This window comes from Pseudophryne corroboree, chromosome 3 (genome assembly GCF_028390025.1).
Source record: "Pseudophryne corroboree isolate aPseCor3 chromosome 3, aPseCor3.hap2, whole genome shotgun sequence".
Taxonomy (NCBI): domain Eukaryota; kingdom Metazoa; phylum Chordata; class Amphibia; order Anura; family Myobatrachidae; genus Pseudophryne; species Pseudophryne corroboree.
Window position 1 is genome coordinate 445088503 of NC_086446.1, and position 16858 is coordinate 445105360.

The 16858-nt window shown below is 45.6% G+C and overlaps 1 protein-coding gene across 1 annotated transcript; it reads right to left on the minus strand.

Annotated features, from left to right (window-relative positions):
• Positions 1–592: 592 nt before the first annotated feature.
• Positions 593–3182, minus strand: LOC135057886 (E3 ubiquitin-protein ligase RNF182-like). Its single transcript, XM_063963606.1, has 2 exons — positions 3032–3182; positions 593–2758 (listed from the first exon to the last, which is right to left on the minus strand). Exon 2 carries the CDS (start codon positions 2708–2710, stop codon positions 2012–2014), a length of 699 nt encoding a protein of 232 aa, XP_063819676.1. The 5' UTR covers positions 2711–2758; positions 3032–3182; the 3' UTR covers positions 593–2011.
• Between the last annotated feature and the right edge of the window lie 13676 nt (positions 3183–16858).

Here is a 16858-nt window from a genome sequence, read left to right on the forward strand (position 1 = left end):
CGCCCGACTCAGAATCAGCCCCAATATACCCATATACCAATAATGTTTTTAACTTTAGTTCCTTTCAAACTTCCATTTGGGAAATTCTCTTCTGTGGGTTGCTGCCATGCTTGTGCCTATCATTATTGTGCTAATATACAAGACAAAGAAAAATGTAAAAGGTTGTGAATGGCTTTCTCATTACCAAACATACATATTTGTTGGACTCCTTTTATACTTTGCAACATTTTAACTAAATTGCCACTCACTCAGGCCCACACGAATGGGACCCCCACAGAGGAGAATACCCAATTATTGAAAATGGGGCAAAGATTTCTTTCTCTGAAAGGTGACTAATCTGCCACCATGGGGAATACTGTTGTGCTTTCTGTATGGCAGTAAGCCTAATTGGGAACATACATGAAATCGGTGCACAGGTAAAGGGGACTAACGTGCTTTAACACATTCAACCAATAAGAGTGTAACTGTCATTTTTTAGAAAATGTAATCACTCTCTTTATTGGAAATGCTTTAAATGTTAAGTGCTATTCCTGTCTACGTAGAGCTTTTAGTTGATGTGACAACAGACCTCTCAATAAGAAATACACATGCATAATGGAAAATAAACTCAATTTATCTGCAACATTATTTTGTCATTACATGGATAGTAAAATATACTGGTATACATATAAATATGAGCATAGCCCTGGCCCTTGCTTTATTAAGGTAAACGTGAGCGTTTTCTATGACCAGAAATAAATCCGTCACCATCTACATGATCACACTCCAAAAAATAATACCAGCTTTATCCTAATATAATAGCACTTACAGTAATCATGTTTCAGATATGATTATACTATATACACGAGCATTGGGCATTTAAGACTTACAAGTTGTTTTTGGCAGTTATGACTTATGAAGTTTTTCATGTGTGTTTTTCATATGAAAATGTTTGTGCAAAAAAATAAGTAATATTTCTTTTCACTAGTGATGATACAATCTGCTAATACCCCTGTATAAAGGATGCAGGATATATGGCTGTATATGACTGGCTGCTTTCTGTACTTGGAGTCACTAACTAACAACACTTTGGTTTAGGATTATTTCTTAGTTACTGGGTAAGGCTTAAAAATGAAGCACTACAAAATTGTTATCGCCTTTGTTAGTGTGTGCTAAAAAAGAGGTTTAATAACTGTTAACAGATTTTTCTTTTACAATTAGCCTTATGGAATGGCTGGCAAAATGCCCAAGACTGAGACAGCTCTCTATACTGTGCCATGTTACAAATGCTATACAACTTGATGCTCAGATCTGCTAAGGTATGTTATGTTATCATGGTCAATAAGAGGTTTTACACACATAGGAGTTTGATGTGGTTTCACTATCTATGTAGTGGCTGTAGTGCAAAGTTCCTGTACCCTAAGCTCCAATGAATGAACCATGACAAAATCCAGGCCTTTGCAGCTTGTTGCAGAGCCTGCTATTATACAGGCTAAGGTTGAGTACAAATATTGCAGGATCCAAGAGCATTTTATACTCCATACCATCCAGGAAGCAACAGCAAGACCAATGGTCAGCTGTGTCTGCTGTACTACAGTAGATAAGAGCAGAACTACACCTGTAGAATCATTTGCTGAATGCTACCCTTTCTGTATGTCATAATTGCATATTACAGCTACCTGCAGAATACTAAGACCAACAAACACAAGTGAAGATAATGTATCACTGATATCACAAGCAGGAGCTTGATGTTGGAAAAGTCATTCTTTGATATTATTTGGAGTAAATATAGAATAATACTGATGATAAAGGAGTGGGTGGTGGGTTCATATATTTGCTAGCACAGACTGTTGTGGTCATGACTAGTGGAACACGTTATAATACAGAAGACATATGGAATAAAAATAGGGCACTGGCTCAGTACACCCGGAGTGTATAAGAGGCATAGGCTTGGCACTGTCAGTGAAGGTGAAGGGATGCTGGTGACACAGTTCTTACACAATCAATGTTGGTTGTAAGGGATTCAAGAGTGTTAATCAGCAAGGCAGGCAGTTAGCTCATGGCAGAAACAGTAGCACAAAAGACTGAGTATAAGGGTGCACGGCACAAGACTAACCAGTATGATGCCTAACAGATGCCCATTCATCATAAGGTAGACACCAAGGGGCAGTGAACTAATATACACGAGGCACAAGAAGCCTAGTAGGACACGGGGCACAGGCCTGCAGGGGCCGCAGCAGTGAGGAACACAGGAATCAGGTAGCCATGCTAGACTAGATGAGATCTTCACTCTCAGGATGTCTAGTACAGGCATATGTTCATCGGGCCCTGCAGGCTCATCTGAGACCTCCATAATGGTGATGACTAGACACTCAGAGGAGTTAGGGCACAGATTCCCAGGACTCAACATGACCTCAGGTGCCACGCTGCAACCGCGCCTGTGGATCCATTCACCACAACTGAGTTTGGATAACAGGCCGCTGTCATCTGGCAGGAGCTGCAGGTCCTCAGGCAGCGGGGTTTCTTGTCGGCAAAATGGACAACATAGTGTAGCTGGTGGGGTATGACTCCAATTGGAAGACATCTTCCTGAGGCAGCGAGCGCACATGCGGTGGTCACACCCTAGAACTTTAGGGCGATGTTGCCTTGTATCAAAGCCATTATAACATATCTTGCACTCCAGCTCCAGAGGGCCCAGAAGTGGCTCCAATGAATCGTCACTGCTGATCATTTTTAGGGTTAAAGAGGGACAACACAGGGTGGTGATAAAGGACAAGCCCTGGGAATACAAAGAATATAAGAATCTGCGATGGGATAAAATCTTTAGAAAATATAACTGAGAAACAGTTTTTTTCTTCTGTGAATATAGACAAGAAAACTAAATAATGGTGTACATAAGCCTTTAGGCACGTCACTAGACTCTTCTACATTATAAACACTCCCACATCCACTAAGCCACCGCATGCATGCCCTTCTCTAACCCTGGTCCACCTACGACAGATGATCTGAGTGAGGGGGTTTTGTTCTAGTGAGGGAGGGAGCTGTCACCTACCTCCTGAGTTGTCAGCAGTAATCTGTTCTCATTGAGGGAGAGAATCAGAGGGAGATGAAGTCAGGAATTAGGGGACAGAGAAATGGTAAGAAGGAGACCGTGATAACGGGAGTAATAGGTATTGAGGGAGGATGGAGTGTATTACGTAGAACGATGCAGCTCAGCTCTGTATCAAGCCAATATGGAATAAGCCCAGTAGTTGTCATGGAAACAGAGAGAAGGGACATAGCCATCTCATCGCACTGCAGTATCTGCGGCCAGAAACAGGGGAGGACATATACAGTGACCTAAATACAGAAATCTATAAACCTTTATTCCCACTATCTAATTACCCATTGCTAACATTATTACGTTCAAGTGCACATTAACCTACAGAATGCACATATAACAAATGCAATGTGTTTTAATTTTTACAGTAAGTGCAACACCGCAGTGACATAAATTAGACATTCAATCAATATGTACTGTCTTCACTACACAAAGTTTTGGATTGTCTCTGATAAACATCCTGACCTGTTAAGTTGTTGAATGCCTTATCATGATATTAAAGAAATACACATAAAAAAGAGACATTAACGACCAGAGTTAAAAACAGAACAGTTCAGCATTTTTATGTTAACCAGTGCATTGTGTTGTTTTTTTTTAAAGAGTTTCTATTGTATTTTATTTATTTATTGTTTTTTTCTCAAATAATTTTATTAGTGATTTTGTAGCATATTGTGATACATATGTATTTTACTAGGTGATTCATCGCGCCCTACGGGCTACGCTCCCTTAACCCTTACACGCCCTTGTGGCGTGCAATATTTTTATTATATGGAGTATTACTTCCAATTGCAATTGTGTGAGTGGTTAAATATTGCATGGACAAAGGACGTGCAATGGTTAAGGGGTCGTAGCCCCTTGCAATGGCGTGAACAGCGCATGCAGGGCCTGATGAGTCACCTAGTAGGTGCTGTGGTTGGGGGAGTGGCGGGTGCGGGGGAGACGCAGATGGGGGAGGGGGTCCAGGGAAGACGCAGGTGGGGGAGGGGTGGTTGAGGGGTGCCACTGGTGGGGGAGGGGCTGGTGTGGTGGTGCCGAGGGTGGGTGTCCGGAGCCACCGCGGGTGGGGGAGGAGTGGTTACAGGGGTGCCACGGGTGAGGGAGGGGCGGGGGCGGTGGTGCCGCGGGTGCGGAGGGTGGGGAGTGGGTTTGGAGCCACCACGGGTGGTGGAGGGGGGGTGCCACGGATGGGGGCCGGAGGTACTGCGAGTGGGGGAGGGGCGGGTAATGCTTTTCCTGGTTCTCCTCCTGGAAGCAGCTAAGCTGCTGGCATCCCTTTGGCAGTGGCTGTCCCGGAGACTCGCACAGCAGCCAAGCAGGCAGTCACTATTGTTAGCGCCGGTGTCCCAACGCGCCGCATTACAAGGAAGAAGATGCACTCAATAAACTACAACTCCCAGCCATTAGCGCCGGAATGCTTTGACGCTAAGGGCTGCTGGGAGCTGTAGTTAATTTAGTGCGTCTACTTCCCTGTAATGCGGTGCGTTGGGACACAGGCGCTTACAATAGTGACTGGCTGACAGAACTGACTGACTGGCTGAATCAATGTAAAAGGTGAGAGCGCTGTGCAGTGTCAGTGACACTGCACAGCACTGTACCTTTTACATTGATTCAGCGTCCAGACATTACCCTCCGCGATATCACCCACTCTATCCATTACATTAGCCATCTCGGGGCTTCCAGGCTGACAGGCTAGGTGCTGTGTTGCAGACTCAGGGCCTCTGGGGTTCTAGGCGCGGCTGTGGTGGGGAGGCACTTCTGTGACATCATGCACTGAGGAGGCTCCGGGGCTCAGAGAGTATGCAGCGCAGGGAGGACTATGAAAGCCTTCCGCTGCACCGCTTTCATACACATCTATGCCGGTGGCCGCAGCAGCTTTTGTTCCACCTGCGCTGCAGCTAGGGAGTGGGGATTGTTGATGCTGGAGGGGGGCAGGCGGACTGACAGCAGGACATAGGACGCTGCAGTAAAAGTATGTGTTTTTTTTTTCCCTATCTACAACGCAGAGACTTGCTGCAGATGCAGTGGCATACCCTCCAACTGTACCTTTTTGGCAGGTACAGTTCCTTTTTTTTATGGTCTGTACTGTTTTTTGGCTCTCCAAACATCCATTGAAAGTAGTGATGAGCGGGTTCGGTTCCTCGGAATCCGAACCCCCCCGAACTTCACCCATTTTACACGGTTCCGACTCGGATCTTCCCGCCTTGCTCGGTTAACCCGAGCGCGCCCGAACGTCATCATCCCGCTGTTGGATTCTCACGAGATTCGTATTCTATGTAAGGAGCCGCGCGTCGCTGACATTTTTACTCGTGCATTGGAGATGATAGGGAGAGGACGTGCAGCGTTCTCTCAGTTTCTGTGTTCAGTGTGCTGCAAATATCTGTGCTCAGTGTGCTGCAAATATCTGTGCTCAGTGTGCGTGCAAATATCTGTGCTCAGTGTGCTGAAAATATCTACGTTCTCTACCCGAAAAACGCTCCATATCTGTGCTGCATTGTAGTATATAGTAGGAGGACAGTGCAGAATTTTGCTGACCAGTGACCACCAGTATTATATAGCAGTACGGTACAGTAGTCCACTGCTCTACCTACCTCTGTGTCGTCAAGTATACTATCCATCCATACCTGTGGTGCATTTTAGTTGTGCACAGTATATATAGTAGGAGGACAGTGCAGAATTTTGCTGACCACCAGTATATAATATATAGCAGTACGGTACAGTAGGCCACTGCTCTACCTACCTCTGTGTCGTCAAGTATACTATCCATCCATACCTGTGGTGCATTTTAGTTGTGCGCAGTATATATACTAGGAGGACAGTGCAGAATTTTGCTGACCACCAGTATATAATATATATAGCAGTACGGTACAGTAGTCCACTGCTCTACCTACCTCTGTGTCATCAAGTATACTATCCATCCATACCTGTGGTGCATTTTAGTTGTGCGCAGTATATATAGTAGGAGGACAGTGCAGAATTTTGCTGACCACCAGTATATAATATATAGCAGTACGGTACAGTAGGCCACTGCTCTACCTACCTCTGTGTCATCAAGTATACTATCCATCCATACCTGTGGTGCATTTTAGTTGTGCGCAGTATATATAGTAGGAGGACAGTGCAGAATTTTGCTGACCACCAGTATATAATATATAGCAGTACGGTACAGTAGGCCATTGCTATTGATATATATTACTGGCATATAATTCCACACATTCAAAAATGGAGAACAAAAATGTGGAGGGTAAAATAGGGAAAGATCAAGATCCACTTCCACCTCGTGCTGAAGCTGCTGCCACTAGTCATGGCCGAGATGATGAAATGCCATCAACGTCGTCTGCCAAGGCTGATGCCCAATGTCATAGTAGAGAGCATGTAAAATTCAAAAAACAAAAGTTCAGTAAAATGACCCAAAAATCAAAATTAAAAGCGTCTGATGAGAAGCATAAACTTGCCAATATGCCATTTACGACACGGAGTGGCAAGGAACGGCTGAAGCCCTGTCCTATGTTCATGGCTAGTGGTTCAGCTTCACATGAGGATGGAAGCACTCATCCTCCCGCTAGAAAAATTAAAAGACTTAAGCTGGCAAAAGCACAGCAAAGAACTGTACATTCTTCTAAATCACAAATCCCCAAGGAGAGTCCAATTGTGTCGGTTGCGATGCCTGACTTCCCAACACTGGACGGTAAGAGGTGGCGCCTTCCACCATTTGCACGCCCCCTGCAAGTGCTGGAAGGAGCACCCGCAGTCCAGTTCCTGATAGTCAAATTGAAGATGTCACTGTTGAAGTACACCAGGATGAGGATATGGGTGTTGCTGGCGCTGAGGAGGAAATTGACAAGGAGGATTCTGATGGTGAGGTGGTTTGTTTAAGTCAGGCACCTGGGGAGACACCTGTTGTCCGTGGGACGAATATGGCCATTGACATGCCTGGTCAAATTACAAAAAAAATCACCTCTTTGGTGTGGAATTATTTTAACAGAAATGCGGACAACAGGTGTCAAGCCGTGTGTTGCCTTTGTCAAGCTGTAATAAGTAGGGGTAAGGACGTTAACCACCTAGGAACATCCTCCCTTATACATCACCTGGAGCGCATACATCAGAAGTCATTGACAAGTTCAAAAACTTTGGGTGACAGCGGAAGCAGCCCACTGACAACTAAATCCCTTCCTCTTGTAACCAAGCTCCTGCAAACCACACCACCAACTCCCTCAGTGTCAATTTCCTCCTTAGACAGGAAAGCCAATAGTCCTGCAGGCCATGTCACTGGCAAGTCTGACGAGTCCTCTCCTGCCTGGGATTCCTCCGATGCATCCTTGAGTGTAACGCCTACTGCTGCTGGCGCTGCTGTTGTTGCTGCTGGGAGTCGATCGTCATCCCAGAGGGGAAGTCGGAAGACCACTTGTACTACTTCCAGTAAGCAATTGACTGTCCAACAGTGCTTTGCGAGGAAGATGAAATATCACAGCAGTCATCCTGCTGCAAAGCAGATAACTCAGGCCTTGGCAGCCTGGGTGGTGTTAAACGTGTGTCCGGTATCCACCGTTAATTCACAGGGAATTAGAGAATTTATTGAGTTAGTGTGTCCCCGGCACCAAATACCATCTAGGTTCCACTTCTCTAGGCAGGCGATACCGAGAATGTACACAGACCTCAGAAAGAGTCACCAGTGTCCTAAAAAATGCAGTTGTACCCAATGTCCACTTAACCACGGACATGTGGACAAGTGGAGCAGGGCAGACTCAGGACTATATGACTGTAACAGCCCACTGGGTAGATGTATTGCCTCCCGCAGCAAGAACAGCAGCGGCGGCACCAGTAGCAGCATCTCGCAAACGCCAACTCGTTCCTAGGCAGTCTACGCTTTGTATCACCGCTTTCCATAAGAGGCACGCAGCTGACAACCTCTTACGGAAACTGAGGAACATCATCGCAGAATGGCTTACCCCAATTGGACTCTCCTGGGGATTTGTGACATCGGACAACGCCACCAATATTGTGCGTGCATTACATGTGGGCAAATTCCAGCACGTCCCATGTTTTGCACATACATTGAATTTGGTGGTGCAGAATTATTTAAAAAACCGTCAGGGGGGGCGTGGCTTGAGGCCTAACTGAGAGGAAGTGTCCCGAGAGAGCTCCTGCAGATCCAAACCCCTATAACCCCTCAAATAAGCTTTTACCCCACATGTCTCTCCCCTATACCACCCCACAGTTGCCCATGCTAATTAGGGCTCTAAGGGAGTGAGCTGCAGAGCCGGAGCACGGGCTAGCCCTGTGCTTGCGGGTTGCGGCCTTCCCTGAGAGACCAAGCCGCGGCCTAAATTTATTCAAAACCCCCGCACAGGATTGCCCACCGCCCGGCCGCTGAAACGCTGCCCCCAGACTTACCCTATCATCACACCACCTACCCCTTGCCTGGGGAGGCCTGACAGGGCGGACGAAGGAGTAACATGTGCTCCTGATAGTGCAGGGCCGGAGCCGAACTGAATCGCGGAGCTCCGGTGGCGGCGGCCATATTGGGTGTGGCGTCTGACGAGACGCAGACGCTACACCGCTCCAAGAAGCCTACTGGCCGCGGTAATTGATGGGGGGGACGGGCGGAGGCCGCTGAGGGGCCTGGGAGCATTTAACAGTGCAATAAACCCCTGGGGGCACCGCTATAAATGCCCATAAGAAGCTACACCATATATTAATGACGGCGGCCATCTTGGTGGTGGCAGACCAGGCACATCCTATATCACCTGCACTCTGCTGCCCCTGCTGGAGCTGTGAAAACACAATCTCCCTATTATCACAAGGAATCAAAGCAAAATCTCAACCCAGCAGCTGCTATTTCTTATTTCTTACATCACATCTCATACAACCACGGAAAAGTGTGTTGTAAATCGGGACGCTCTCCTGTGGACCCCTCTCACTGTCTTCATCGGTTAATAGGACCAAAGACCTATAAATGATGTAATTTCACGGATGCCTGACTTCCCCCTCACCCGGACCAACTGTTGAACACGTAACATCCAAGTGGACCGTTCTTGTTACCACTCCTTAAACGGACGTTTTACTTTCACCAGATATTATGAGCAGAGCGAACACCAGAGCAAAAAAACCAGGTGCTTCTCAAGATATCTCACAACACTTCTCACGCCGGGAAAAACCGTCAGAAGCTTCATCTCCATCCTCACCGATGCCCACCCCCATCATGGATCAGACGGATGCACCCTCAACTAAGGCGGACATCCAGTCCCTCCAGAACATGATACTAGACCTTAAGAGTTCATTTACGACAGCTCTCCAGACAGCGATTGGGGAATTAAAATCTGACGTGGCGGCTCTGGACTCCCGCACAACCGCGTTAGAATCACGGGTGGACCACCAACAAAATCTCCACAAACAAGTGGGGGAGGACATGAGCTACCTATCCAGCGAACTGGAAATCCTTAAGGATAAGGTTGAGGACAGCGAAAATCGCGAAAGACAGAACAACTTCCGCATCCGCAATGTTCCGGAATCTATCACAGCCTCTGAATTGGAACCATACCTCCAACGCTTGTTTCTACACCTGGTTCCGTCACTTTCAAATTCTACCATCTCGATAGAGAGAGCTCACCGCGCCTTGAGACCTAAACCAAAGGACTCGGAGCCTCCCCGCGATGTTATTCTCCGATTTCTGTCCTTCAAGATTAAAAATAGCATCACTCTGGCGTGCAGAAATTCAACCTCGATTTTATTTGAAGACTCCCGGCTTCAGATTTATCAAGATCTGTCACCAGTGACCATTGCTAAGCGACGTGATTTACGCTCTGTTACCTCCACACTGCGTGACAATGGTTATAAATATCGCTGGGGATTCCCTTTTCGCCTCATTGTGGAGATTGATGGCAAAATTTACACCATTCGCTCTCCTGATGATGGGGACAAATTGCTTCGAAAGTTGCAGCTGACCCCAGCTGCTACCTCATAGACGAGAAGCTCCTGCCGTTTAATTTTAATGTTTTTATAACGTTTAATCTACTCAATTTTGTTCGCAATCTTGCTCAACTGTTATGTAAGCCCTGTTTTAGGTACCGATCCATACGCAATTGCGCATTGACTCTCTTCTTAGAAGGTTCTTGCTGACAGACCTTTATGCCTCACGTAGTACTATGTTGTCGTCTCGCTGGGTTGGTCGGCAGCTGGGAGCCATACATAGATTAATGGATTGTATCCTTTTCCGAAGCCGTGAGGGCTGTCTCTGGCGGCCGACCTGCCCAGCGATCTTACCATTGGTTTTATTGTTAACACTAAATTGTTACTATTTGTTATATGATCACTCATACTATCGGGTTCTATAGTTCGGAATATCGCGCCCCTGAAGTAGATCTTAGTTTGCTACACAACGGTCCGCCCGACCCGTTTATTAGTGGTTTCGGGTGAGGGGCGTCAGTGTCCTATCTTGATACCTCCTCCCCCGAATCTTAGGGATTAAAGTTATTATCACGCATAGAGGGGCAATACCCTCGTCTGTTATATTGTATTTGTGTCCCGCCAGCGAGCTCTCTCATTTTTCTCTTCTTTGAGAGCTCAACCTTGGCAGCCGAGTATCCTGCCTACTGGATACTACGTCTGCTTTATTCTTTTTTGTTCTTCTTTCTTCTGTTCCCCTCCTCTTATAGACCCCGATAACAGTCCACCTGTATATTGACACCCCTGTAACCACAGAAAGTTTGTTTAACTTAACTAACATTGTTCGTATACAGAATTATATACTCCTATTTTGCTCTTTTTTTTTTTTTTTTGTCTCTTTCGTCCATATTAGCAGAGTCCGGGACCCTGGAGATCTCCAGTGAATTACCCCCTCTTCAGCTTCAAACATGCCGCTAAAATGCCTGTCCATTAATGTCAAAGGGCTGAACACTCCCCAGAAACGCTCTCATCTCCACAGATCTCTCAAGACATTAAAAGGCGACGTGATTTTCTTACAGGAGACACACTTGAAATCAGATTCCCATCCCTCCCTGACATCTAAACAATTTCCTATGGTCTGGTACTCCAATCATACAGCAAAAAAACATGGGGTGGCTATCTTAATAAGGGGGTCCGTCCCTTTCCAATTCCTAGACTGTAAGCACGACAATGAAGGCCGATACGTAATGGTGAGAGGTAAAATTGGACACGAGGAGGTTACCTTGGCTAACCTGTACTCTCCAAACACTGCCCAATCCAAATTCTTTCGTAAGTTTTTTCACGACCTTTACTCATATAGACGAGGTAAAATACTTGTTGGTGGCGATTTCAACATGACTCTCACGGGCATGGACAGGTCCGGACCTTTGCGTAGTAGTCAAACCCCGAATTCCTCCGTATTACACAGGGGCATGGCCGAGGCTGGTTTGTTCGATGTCTGGCGATTCCTTAACCCGACCACCAGGGACTATACCTTCTACTCTAATCCGCACGATGTGTACTCTCGTATTGATATGTTCTTGAGTTGTGCACCTCTCTCCCGCACCGCTCGCTTTTCCTCGATAGTCCCACTTACCTGGACAGATCACGCAGCTTTAACTGCGACTTTTGACATTTTTGATATCCCTGATGGTAGACCGTCATGGAGACTAAACGAGACACTATTGAAGATCCCTAAGTTTCAGGACTTAATTAAGACAGAACTTCGGGATTATTTCGCGGTTAATGTAGAAGGTGACTGCAATATAGCCACTATATGGGAAGCCCATAAGGCGGTTATCAGGGGATCCATTATCCAATTTGCATCCCGCCGTAAGAGAGACCGAGAAAGCCAAATTGCCCTGTTAACGGATAATATTGCAACATTGGATCAAGAACATAAACGCACACGCTCTAAAAAAACTCTAGCCGAACTTTAAAAAGCACGTGATGACCTACAATCTCTCTTGGCGGAGAATATTGAGCGCTCGCTTCGATGGGCCAATCAATCATTTTACGATAAAAGTAACAAGGCACATACTTTATTAGCTAACCAATTACGTGCCAAAAAAGCTAATCAATGCATCCATACTATTAGACAACCTTCAGGTAACATTACCTATGACCCCAAAAAAATTAATGGTATCTTTTATGACTATTATAGGACACTCTATAACCTTGATCCTCCGTCCGACCCCTTAGCACAAGCCGATCAGGCACAACAATATTTAGATTCATGCGCTCTCCCTCGTATAGACGAGGAAACTAATTCGGCTCTCAATGCTGATATTTCTGCTGAGGAAATTGAAGCGGCTCTGAAAACCCAGAAACCTTCGAAAGCACCCGGTCCGGATGGCTATCCGATGGTGTATTACAAAACCTTCGCCCCGCAACTCATCCCTCATATGGCCTCCCTGTTTAATAAAATATTACGGGGTACGCCCTTCCGCACTGACTCCACGACGTCCCGCATTATTGTAATCCCGAAACCCGGAAAAGATCCTTCGCATTGCACAAATTACAGACCCATATCTTTGATAAACACCGATCTCAAACTCTTTGCCAAAATACTAGCAACTCGCCTGAACGCTGTGTTGCCATCATTAATAGATCCTGACCAAGTGGGATTTATCCCTGGCCGTCAGGCCTCGGACAACACCAGATGCACTATTAATTTGATTCACCGAATAAACTCGACGAAAACACCAGCGATTGCCTTGGCGCTAGACGCCGAAAAGGCATTTGATCGCATTTCCTGGTCCTTTTTGTTTTCTACTTTATTTACGTTCGGCCTCCACGGTCATTTCATCACTGCAATAGCGGCCCTCTATTCCAACCCCTCATCTATGGTCCTGACCAATGGATTAAGCTCACCTCGATTTAATTTGAAGAATGGTACGCGTCAGGGTTGCCCTCTTTCACCCCTACTTTTTGCTCTATGCATCGAACCTCTTGCGGCCCGTATTAGACTTAATACGGACATTGGGGGGATTACAGTGGGGCAGAACTCATACAAAATATCTTTATTTGCGGATGACGTGCTCTTGACTTTATCTAACCCTTTGATTTCTCTGCCTAATCTACAAAAAGAACTACTCCTATATGGTTCCCTCTCTGGTTACAAAATAAACCACACCAAATCTGAAGCCCTTGCATTTAATATCCCACCCCAGACCCACTTGATTCTAACCTCCTCTTTCCTTTTTCTTTGGAGACCCTCAGCTATCAAATATCTCGGCATATTCATTACTAAATCCTAAGGCAGCCTTTACCAGACTAACTATGTTCCTATGATTAAAACTCTCACCCAAGACCTGGATAAATGGGACAGATTATTTATTTCATGGATTGGACGGATTAACGCCCTGAAAATGAATCTCCTTCCCCGTATCCTTTACCTATTTCAGACCATTCCGATAATGGTGCCCCGTGTGACTTTGACCTCATTGCAATCATTGTGCAACAAATTTATTTGGGCGCACCGTAAATCCCGATTAAGACGAACACTGCTGGCCAAAAGTGCTACCTCAGGCGGATTGGGATATCCTAACCTCCAGGCCTATTTTAATGCCTGTCACCTTAATCATATGGTGTCCTGGCATTCCCTCCAAGGGAAAAGAAAATGGGTCGATATTGAGAACTCAATGTACCAGGGCGTCCCCCTCGACTCTCTTCTATGGCTCCCCAGGTCCTGCAGACCAGCCTCGGCCTACTCAATCCCCACGATTAAATTCACCCTTGGATTATGGGACAAACTCCGCAGCACCTACAATCTAACCTCACACCCCTCACCTTTAACACCTATCTGGGGACATCCTGCCTTTCCCCCAGGCTGCGAACGAAAAATGCCGGCTCCATGGCAATCACAGGGTGTCACAAGATTTATCCATGTTAAAGGCCATTCAGCACCGACCTCTTTTGGAGAATTTCAGGAACGCCTTGGTTTGCCACCCTCGTGCCATTACCATTACATCCAAATTCTTAGCTTTCTCAAATCTCAGCTTAAAACTACATCTTTGAAACCACCCACCTCCTTTGAACATATGTGTTTACTTTCAATTGGCAAAAAAGGGAATATCTCAACGATATACAACTCTATTCTGACCCCAGACCCCCCTGACCGTGAATCCCATGAATTAGCCTGGGAATCGGATCTCTCCCATCCGTTGGAAGATGATCAATGGGAAGAAATCAGAATGCGCATTGCTAAAGCCTCCATTAGTGTGGCACTCAGAGAAACATGCTATAAGGTCTACACCAGGTGGTACTTAGTTCCTTCCAGACTTCATTCCATTTACCCCACGACATCAAATCTGTGTTGGAGACTCTGTGGAGAGGAGGGCACCTTTTTCCACATATGGTGGACGTGCCCCTCTATTCGCCCCTTTTGGAAAATGGTAGGAGCACTTATTGCTCAAACATGCGGACATAATCTAGACCTCTCCCCTGAAACTGCTCTTCTGCATGCTCCCATACCATTGCTACCCAAACCCCAAGACAAGCTTACCATGTTACTTTGCATGGCGGCTAAATCTCTGATCGCTAAATGCTGGAAAGACCATAAACCTCCCTCCAAGGCATTACTGATGACCAAGATTAATTATATAGCCAGTATGGAATATATTACAAGCCTGAGGAACAACACAGTGGCCCAGTTCCACAACATCTGGTCTCCTTGGTACCTCGCTCGGTCTTTATTGATGCCCGGACTCTGTTGATATTGCTAATTATGCTAATACCTCTATCACTTCTGTTGTCCCCCCCTCTGTTATCAATACAGTGGACTGTTCCCATCCTCTTGCCTCCCGATATGCAATTTTCCCATTTTTTCCCCTTTATTAAGATATATTCTCTAGCCTCTTCTCTCCCTCCCTTTCCTTTTGCTTTCCTACTCTTACTCTTCACAAGACTACACTCTGTTTTGGTATAAATTTTATACTATATCGGTAAAATAAAATGAGAAAAGTCAGATACACGTGTAGAGTTATGCAGGGCGCAAATTACTAATACCTACTGGCCTATAATTCCATGAAAATGTCTCTATTGTTCTGATTTGGTATGTAAAATGTTTGTTTTCATGTTCAATATCATTACCCTGCACAAGTTTGTTCTTGTTACTGTTTTGATTACTGACCAACCTCAATAAAAATTCTAACTTTAAAAAAAAAAAAAAACGACAGGGGCGTGCAAGAGATGCTGTCTGTGGCCCGAAGAATTGCGGGCCACTTTCGGCATTCAGCCACCGCATGCCGAAGACTGGAGCACCAGCAAACACTCCTGAACCTGCCCGCCATCATCTGAAGCAAGAGGTGGTAACGAGGTGGAATTCAACCCTCTATTTGCTTCAGAGGATGGAGGAGCAGCAAAAGGCCATTCAAAAGAAAAACAATAAACTGCTTACACAGCGCCTCAAGAGCGAATAACGAATGATCAAACTACCCTGATAGGTGCGCAGCTGAAAACACTATGTGGGTGTTTAAGGGAAACAATTTAGGACAAAAGGATCAGCTGCGCAATATATCAGGGAAAAGGACAATAAGAAATATGAGAGCCGATATATATACCATAAATTTATTAACCATAAATGTAAGATAATTGATTAATAATCAAAATGCAACATTAAAATGTTATAAAAAAGCACACCTCAGATAAATGTATCCATTTAAAAGGAGTAACAGTTATATTGGTTCTCTAATTAAAAGTCCACACATAATATGAGGTTCAGCTGGTATTCAGAGTAGTGAGTGACAAATATACTCAGGAAAATGACCGTAGGCAGAATATTGGAGATGCAATGAATGGTCAGTTGGATGTATGTCCCATAACATCAAAAGACGGGTTAACCCAATATTTAACACAGCGTTGATACCTCTCCTTGTGTGGGCTGGTCCAGAGCCGAGCGTCCTCGGCGGTGTATCCTGCAGTGCCCACTGGTGCGAATGCCGCAAAGGAGAGGGAGCCGCAAATTCACTGTGTGGAGCGGTTAATTGGTATAGATGGCTAGCGGGGAAGACACACCCGCGGCTGCTCTTACGGCCTCTGTAGATGGTGTAGACGGCTTGCGGGGAGAACAAACCCGTGGTAGTTTGCAAAGCTGCTTGCAGAGCCGAATAACCTTGGCAAGGTGTGCTGAAGAAGGCGTGGCCTAACGCGTTTCGTCACGTGACCCGTGACTCCTTTGATAAAGTCACGGGTCACGTGACGAAACGCGTTAGCCACGCCTTCTTCAGCACACCTTGCCAAGGTTATTCGGCTCTGCAAGCAGCTTTGCAAACTACCACGGGTTTGTTCTCCCCGCAAGCCGTCTACACCATCTACAGAGGCCGTAAGAGCAGCCGCGGGTGTGTCTTCCCCGCTAGCCGTCTATACCAATTAACGGCTCCACACAGTGAATTTGCGGCTCCCTCTCCTTTGCGGCATTCGCACCAGTGGGCACTGCAGGATACACCGCCGAGGACGCTCGGCTCTGGACCAGCCCACACAAGGAGAGGTATCAACGCTGTGTTAAATATTGGGTTAACCCGTCTTTTGATGTTATGGGACATACATCCAACTGACCATTCATTGCATCTCCAATATTCTGCCTACGGTCATTTTCCTGAGTATATTTGTCACTCACTACTCTGAATACCAGCTGAACCTCATATTATGTGTGGACTTTTAATTAGAGATCCAATATAACTGTTACTCCTTTTAAATGGATACATTTATCTGAGGTGTGCTTTTTTATAACATTTTAATGTTGCATTTTGATTATTAATCAATTATCTTACATTTATGGTTAATAAATTTATGGTATATACATCGGCTCTCATATTTCTTATTGTCCTTTTCCCTGATATATTGCGCAGCTGATCC